At 31.7% G+C, this 8,972-nt stretch overlaps 1 protein-coding gene across 1 annotated transcript in view; it reads right to left on the bottom strand.

The window, feature by feature from the left end:
• The window catches only part of LOC106468659 (ubiquitin carboxyl-terminal hydrolase 48-like), an 82,269-nt gene that overhangs the window by 48,297 nt on the left and 25,000 nt on the right, over nt 1-8,972 (bottom strand). The window contains exons 12-19 of the mRNA XM_013929096.2: nt 8,415-8,525; nt 7,585-7,697; nt 5,743-5,818; nt 5,096-5,204; nt 4,645-4,693; nt 3,622-3,665; nt 1,376-1,489; nt 577-740 (exon numbers count right to left, since the gene is read on the bottom strand). Coding sequence (XP_013784550.1) covers nt 577-740; nt 1,376-1,489; nt 3,622-3,665; nt 4,645-4,693; nt 5,096-5,204; nt 5,743-5,818; nt 7,585-7,697; nt 8,415-8,525 — 780 coding nt within the window. The remainder of the gene's footprint in view (nt 1-576; nt 741-1,375; nt 1,490-3,621; nt 3,666-4,644; nt 4,694-5,095; nt 5,205-5,742; nt 5,819-7,584; nt 7,698-8,414; nt 8,526-8,972) is intronic.

Raw genomic sequence — 8,972 nt, 5'->3', positions numbered from 1 at the left:
GGACCATGCTTGACTCTTTATAACGTACACAACACAAAGTAGTGAACAGTCACTAATGAAACTACAGCACTGAAACAGCTATATTAAACTGGACCATGCTTGACTCTTTATAACGTCACAACACAAAGTGTGAACAGTCACTAATGAAACTCAGCACTGAAAATAGCTATATTAAAACTGGACCATGCTTGACTCTTTATAACGTCACAACACAAAGTGTGAATAGTAACTAATGAAACTCAGCACTGAAAACAGCTATATTAAATATGAGTAGATTTCTCACTACTTATGTCAGTGAAGAGCTAATAAATTGGGATGAGCAGTATTTTCAAAATACCAAATACTTGGGCTGCTGTTTGGGTGAACAAAGGAACATAATGGGAAGTTAAGGTTTAGGAACAAACCAGTGATCTGGGCAATTTTTATAGTTTATTTAAGGTATCAGTGAAGCCCCTCTGGTCTAGAAGGGGTTAAGAAATAACTTAAAAATTGAAAATTCGTATTTTAGAAGTAACATCAAGTAAAACATGGTCACAAAATACATGCATTATTTAATTCGAAAAAGAAAACCAATACCTGAATGTGACTTTTCTCCAGAAGAGCTCATGTGGTCATAATTATCATTATGTTCTTCATAATTGGATGAGGCAGATGTGGAATCACAATTTTTGTACTGAGATAACACCATTTTTTTCCAATCTTTTATCGAGTCTTTTCCTACCCAGAAGGCATCTTCATCACTGTTAAAATAAAAGTTTGAATGTTTTTCTAGTTCTCCAAAGAAAAGAAACAAACTCAATGAAATATTCATATCATCATCACTAAGCCTGTGAAAAGAATACCAATTCACTAGAACTTGTCATGAGAAAAATAGGAATCTTAATAAAAATTTCTGACACACTAGAAAATCTGTCATGAGAAAAAAAAATCTCATTAATGTTGTGAAACCACTAGAAATCACTTCAAAAAATTACTAAAAACTTGTATAAGAAAAAAAACAAACTCACTAAACATTTCTATCAATAAAAAGAAACTTAAATAAATAATACTCATGAGAAGAATAAATTTATTGGAAACTTCTTACAAGAAAACAGATCATCCTAATAATCTCTAACAAAACAAGAACTCACCAGTAATCACTCGAGAGAAATATGGAAAAAATATCATAAAAAAACTCAATAAACATCTGACAATATGCTCACTAGATATTTATCATCTATCAGTTACTAAGATAAAATCAACAAACAATAACTTATGAATATGTTTGCGATATCTTTCCAATGAAATATTTATATCCTTTTATTGCTAATCTGAGATATCCCTTCATATGTGTACATTTTTATCTACTTAAGACAGATGCTAGACTCTTTCCTACCTAGATACCTTGATTTTAAACATTGAAGTTATAGTTTTGCTGTCTTCCTGAACCCTGGCTCTAATCCTTATCAAGTGACAACGGCTCTCAACGCACTTGGTACACAGAGCGTCTCTACAGAAAATATCATTCTTTCTTGTAAATAACGTCATAGCGTGGATAGTAATTACATATAGTAACATATCTGAACAAAGTTTTCTTCTACATTATCCAAAATTCGGGCATTTCAATCAAGATTATTTGAAATTTCATAATTATTGAAATAACACATTAATCATATGACATGTATTACTCTTACAGTAATGGCACGAATGTTATATCAATAATTTGATATTTTAATACTGTTACAGCAGTGGCACTTATCACTGTTACAACAATACCATGAATGTCACATCAACCATGTGGTACTTACCACTGTTACAAAATATCATGAACATCACATCAACCATGTGGCACATACCATTGTTCAAACAATACCATGAATGTCATACCAGTCACAGCAACCACATGGCACATACCACTATTATAACAATACCACGAATTTTGTCAGATCAACCATGTGGTACTTACCACTGTTACAAGAATACCATGATAGTCACATCAACCACGTGGTACTTAACACTGTTACAAGAATACCATGAATGTCACATCAACCACATGGTACTTAACACTGTTATAACAAAACCATGAATGTCACATCAACCATGTGGTACTTAACACTGTTACAAGAATATAATGAATGTCACATCAACCACATGGCACAAACCATTGTCACAACAATACCAGAAACATTACACCAACCATGTGGCACTTACCACTGTTACAAGAATACCATGAATGTCACATCAACCACATGGTACTTAACACTGTTATAACAAAACCATGAATGTCACACCAACCACATGGCACATACCATTGTTACAACAATACCATGAATGTCACATCAACCATGTGTCACTTACCACTGTTACAACAATGCAATGAATGTCACACCATCTTGTGGTACTTACCACTGTTACAACCTCATTTTGTTAACAAAAGGAATATAAATGCTTAGCAAGCTGGATTAGCATTTGCACAACCTGTTTTGGTTTAAGGTAGTGTCATTAGCAATTAATGCATTTTAACTACACTGACAGAAATAATGAATTGGTAAATGGATGTTTACAGTCTCGAAAAACAACTTTCACATTAACTAGTACGTGTGAAGCCTACTTTCACATTAACCAGTACGTGTGAAGCCTACTTTCACATTAACCAGTATATGTGAAGCCTACTTTCACATTAACCAGTACGTGTGAAGCCTACTTTCACATTAACCAGTATGTGTGAAGCCTACTTTTACATTAACCAGTATGTGTGAAGCCTACTTTTACATTAACCAGTATGTGTGAAGCCTACTTTCACATTAACCAGTATGTGTGAAGCCTACTTTCACATTAACCAGTATGTGTGAAGCCTACTTTCACATCAACTAGTACGTGTGAAGCCTTGAGGCAACAATATTTTTAAACCTGAAAGCTATCTACATCACATTTCAACAGAATAAAATGGAATTTTGGACATCAACAATACTTTGTGGATTAAACAGACAGGTCAGAAACACCAAGGATTTGGGTATAGTCATCACCAGATGGAAGGAAACCAACCAGCAGAATCCACTTCCACAAGGGATTTGTTGTCCATCCCTCTTTGAACCAAACAGCAAAACCAACTGTCACTTTCATAATATGTAGTTCAAAAAACTTAAGTGACCCAAGAGTTTTTGATTCTTAGCCTGATTTACAAAAGCAGTATTATTCCCAGCATTGGCACTGAGTTATACATGTTGTTTATTTTTATTACTTAAAGATCTAATGACCCACAAGTAAAATATAATTGAACAAGATATAATTCTAATGTCATGGGTCATTTCGCTTTACTTTTATCTTAAAAAAACATCCTAGAAAAAAAAAAGAGACATGCTACCAAACCAATGAATGAATATTAAAGTTTTGTCATTTTCTCACTTCAGTTTTTCAAATCTCTTAACTAATACAAAGGGTCTAATAAACATAATTTCAGTTTTTTACAGCTTCATTAACACATATCTGTTTTATCTTTTAATATACTGCAATAGATAATTAAAAACATTAATTTTGCCATGTTTTACAGTTACAAATTTTCAGCCCATCTAACTTACTTTACCTATAAAGCAAAATACATTTAAACGTTTTACTCTTTAATAGGTTAAACTCTAACTTTACCTTAATCGTGGTCCGCCACCATATTTCTCAAACAACTGATCTGCCTAGAAAGAAAAACAAAACTGAAACCACCCGCCAGCTTTTACAGCTTGTTTTTCTAAAGTATGATCCGTATGACAGTCACATGCTTATCTAAATAGACTGGAATTGAAATATAAATAAACAGATATATTGTATCTTCTTATTGTCTGTTTAACACTACAAAAACAAAAGATAAAACCCAACTTATGGTGCTAAACATTACGTTTTAATACTATGGTGGGCAGAGTACCGATAGCCCATTGTGTTTCACAAGGAAAAAACATTATTTCAATTACTTCAATATCTGAAATAACCGAAAAAAATTATAATCAGAAACCTTATTTCAAATACTTGATTATTTTCATGAGTTGTGACACTAATTGATTAAGCTCAAGAAACTTAATCATAATAGCGATATTTGCATTACTGGAATAATCAAAAACAGTAATATTCAGAAATTCTATTTAATTATTTTCATGACATTAATTAGTTTAATTGTGATATTAATTAATAATTATTCTGAATGGACACTAGTCAACTTAATCAATGCTCAGAGGTAGTCACCCAGTTTTAGTTGTCGACTGTTCATTCATTTCGGGACAGCCAGTGATAAAAAAATAACCAGATTCTAACACTATTCATAAACCCGTAAATAGCAAAAAATGTTTTCTTTTTATGATGTCGGTAAAGAAGGGCCACTGATTGTCAGTAAAAACAAAACTGTAAGGTTGGTAACCTTGATGTAAAATATGAACAGGGTCACAATACGCAGGTAAATATTTGAATGACCATTTGTCACAAGACCACACCGATAACGAAACATAGTTACGTTTGATTCCCTCTGTCACTTTTACAGACTAACAAATACTTTTACTTATTTCCAAATAATCCTTCTTCACTGTAACTTATCAACATACCTAATCAAAATATAATAGTTAATGATATAACATTAATTGAAAGTCATTCACACAACCTGCATCAAAGGTGAACATAAATACTTACAGCCTGTTGATTGATACACTTGACATTAGTAACTTTATCTGGATGTAGTCTGTAGGAAAATAAACCGTAGAACATTATAGCCATTATCTACTTCATCAAATGTTTATTGAACTCCTTCTGTGAACTAAAGAGATTACATTGATTATATATATAATTTTTTTTTTAATTTTGGGAAAGAATTTTCTTAGTTCAAAAACTGGCTAAATCCAACAAAGAGTTTGAGTTTTAATACAAAATATTTTGTCATATATAACGCAACAGGTAAAAACCAATGTACGTTTAGTGAATTAATTTTTGCAATTATATACATTGGGTTAAAATTCTATATTTATTATAAGGAAAAAAAAAGAAAGTTACTTCTTCTTAGATCTATTTAAAGAATTACCAAGAAAACTCTCTGCTCATACTCATATCATCTAACTTTATACAGATTTTCTCTTAAAATTCTTACTTGTTGTGAAGACACAGAACACTAGAGTTGTCAATTGCTTCCACCTGACCAACATCGGCATTCAACCACTTCATTAACCACTCACTACTGATCCATTCATGTGGATTCCCTATTTTAAAACATACATTCCTATTTTCATGATGTCCGAGGCAGACTTAAACTGAAGCAGCAGTTAAAAAGTTTTTCTATCTCATTTTGTAATACAAGCTTTGGCTTATCTAACGTTTGATGTAACTTACAGAATACTGGAGTATAAATCTCATTGTAATAAAATATCATAACAAAAACAAATGTAGCTTATTTAAGATAAGTCAGTGATCTTATTATAATCTTATTATAATGGGCATTTACTCTAAAGAAGATAGAAATCAAAACTGTGAGTGATCTTATTATAACAGGCACTTTACTCTAAAGAAGATAGAAATCGTAACTGTGAGTGATATTATTATAACAGGCACTTTACCCTAAAGAAGGTAGAAACCAAAACTGTGAGTGATCTTATTATAACAGGCACTTTACTCTAAAGAAGATAGAAACCAAAACTGTGAGTGATCTTATTATAACAGGCACTTTATCCTACAAAAGGTGGAAATCAAAACATTAATAATTAAATAAATATTTTCTGTAATTAAGTCATTTTTCATTACCTTCAGTAGCTGGTAATATATCATACAATGTTCGGATTTCCGTTTGTCTTGCTTTTCCTGACTGGACATTTTGTTCCTAAAAGAATAAAAGTACATATACAACACAAACATGTCCATCAAACTACAAAATTGTAAAAGTGTGTACATAAAAACAATCACTTAACAACAAAAAATGTCTTCAGTATAACAATGTACAACATAAAGCCACCAAAACACCAACTAATATTCTAAGTAAAGCAAGATGAGTGGCACAACTGTAAACAACAAAGGCAACTTAAATGGAAAAAGATTGTTTAAACCAATTACTTATTACATTGTACTGTTATCTTATTGTATTGTAATGTTACAGCTTTACAAGGTCTGCAGAGTTTCAGGTTTAGAGTTAAAACTACATTCACGCAACAGAAAACTGTATCTTTAAACAATGTAACATAGCAAAAGGGATTCTACATTTGTCCTATTGTACTGTTACCATATTGTATTATCATACTGTGGTTTTATCAGGTCTGTAGGTGTTCAGGTTTTGAGTTAAAACTACATTCACGCAACAGAAAACTGTATCTTTAACAATGTAACATAGCAAAAGGGATTCTACATTTGTCCTATTGTACTGTTACCATATTGTATTATCATACTGTGGTTTTATAAGGTCTGTAGGTGTTCAGGTTTTGAGTTAAAACTACCTGCAGGTAACAGAATACTGTACTCTTAACAATGTAATAGTGTAAAATGGATTCTACAAATTAACCATGAGAGATGCAAGATTTCTAATTACAGTTGACCCAAAAAGAAACAGGTGAAAGAAAAACTAAGAGTGGAAATAAAATGTTCTTTCTTTCAAACTGATAGAAATTTTTCATTTCACTTGAGAAATGTGTAGGCTTAAATGCACACCGTTTACAGATTTAAAACTGCATACTACACAAATTGATTGTTTCAACAGTACAATGAAGCAATAGACCACACATACACACCAACTAATCATGAGCTTCAAAGCTGTTTATTTTTAAATTTTCATAAACATTTGGGTTTTCTCAGGGAACCACTTTTTTACACGACATAACTTCCCAGGAAATTTACAACAATAACTTGTGAATAATCACTGCACTTAGTAACCACACAAGCCCCTGAAACGTGTTTCTAATTTATCTTGCTTTGGTCTAGTCCAGAAGTACTGCTTAAAACTAGACTGATGTAAAGGATTAAGGACAAATAAAAGAGTGGATCAATCCTCTTCTTCATAAGGACCTCATGGAGACCTCAACACAAAGACTCAAACATCGTTCACCTCTAAACTTTGGGCAAATGTTGTTCATAGAAGAATCAACACCAGTGTTAGGTATTTTTTCTGAATTAAAACCAACATATACTTTATTCTCACATAAAACTGGTGAAGAAACTAGCAACAAACTTATAAGTATATTTTTTTTATAAAAAAAATGCATTAAAATATATGTATATATTTAGATGCTTGTTTTCATAAACATATCAACAGTTGAACAGATACTGTTTTAGACACAGAAACATCTAAGTAAACATACATAGAAATGATAATTGACAAAAACAAAAAGTCAATGACCGGACAGATTTTAACAAACTGGCAACTCAAAAACTGAATATATTCAAAAGCATGCAGGATCAGAACAGAAACCCAATAACCGAAAGGCTTTTGGAAAGTATAGTTTCTTTCATTTGTGGTGGATAGCAAACGACTGAATAAAGATATTAATGTACAGAACAAGTCAATATGTGAATAAATAACATAACAACCAAGGAATGAACTGATACTGAATTGAACAAGCAAGAAAAACGAGCCACCGAATTTGTCACCAGATCCCATACCCTCATCAAGCCAAGCTCCATCACCCATTCCTCAAACCTACTGTTGTCTTCAACTACGGCTTCCTGCAGATGTTCGGGAAGATCCCATTCGCAGGAGTTATCTGGAGGAAGTTCTGGAAGATGAAGTAACCTAATGTTCATCAAACCTTTAATACATTTCACACTTATAATAATAAAAAAATAATAATAATAATTATCAATAATTGTTACACATCTTATGTATAAATTGTACGATATGTGTGAGTAATTTTCTCTTAAAGTAAGAATAATCTAATGATTTTAATAAAATACTCTTTAATATTTTTAACTTTAACACAGGATATTGAAATTAATAATCGCTAATCCTCTTTTAAGTAATAAGACTAATCTCTTATCCTTAATCTCGTTCTTAATCCTTAATAGCTCTCTTAATCCTTAATCCTATTTCATGCTTTAATACTGAATTGAACAAGCAAGAAAAAACGAGCCACCAAATTTGTCACTAGATCCCATACCCTCTTCAAATACAGCTTCCTGCAGATGTACGAGAAGATTAAACCCTATACTAAGGTTGCAGACACTCCGTAAAAAAAAAGAAGTCACGTTTCAACATTGTCATAAGCTCATAAGTAGCAAAATAAGATTTTTTAGTGGTATCAGTAAAAAAAATGGTCATTGTTTGCATGTATTTCAGTAAAAACAAAATTGTGAAATTTGCAACACTTTATTTTCATCATACATGATGGATATTTCTAGACAATATAGTTTATCCTTGAGATACGATTGTAACTGCTACTAGAAATTCACTTTCACATACCTGATAACTACATCAAAAGAATCTAATTACTTACCTTTTTGTTCAGGGTCTCGAGCTCTATACACCAACATATATGCATTATTTGATGCATGATGACCTTTCGAAAGTCTTGGTGGTTTTCCAGTCTGTTTTCCACCTCCTTCTTCTAACAAATAAAAACAAATTAATAACATAATCATGAAGATTTGGTCTATATGCTGAGAATTTCATCAGAAAGACCAGTAAAGTTGTTTTTCAGATTTTCGTTTATGATGACACGATCTTCATTCAAACAGCTGGCACTTTTAACCAATACTTCAGTCTTTATAAATCAGCAAGTATTTATACTAATACATGTAGTCGATACAGTAAGTCAACCTGAAATACTCTAAAGAAGTCTTGTATGCAATATCACAAACAATAAACTTTGGTCATTGTTGCTTAACCTACTCTGTATGGGTTTAGTCATTTTGACCAATCTTGAAACCACCATAGTGGACCTTCATGAAATATAACATGCTTTTAGTAAACATTACAAGTGTTTTGTATAAAAAAATCAGATTTTTTAATTATTTATTTCTTGTTTGTTTGTTTTTGAATTTTGCGCAAAGCT

This window comes from Limulus polyphemus, unplaced genomic scaffold (genome assembly GCF_000517525.1).
Source record: "Limulus polyphemus unplaced genomic scaffold, Limulus_polyphemus-2.1.2 Scaffold3102, whole genome shotgun sequence".
Lineage (NCBI taxonomy): Eukaryota > Metazoa > Arthropoda > Merostomata > Xiphosura > Limulidae > Limulus > Limulus polyphemus.
This window is presented reverse-complemented; position numbering and strand designations above follow the sequence as displayed.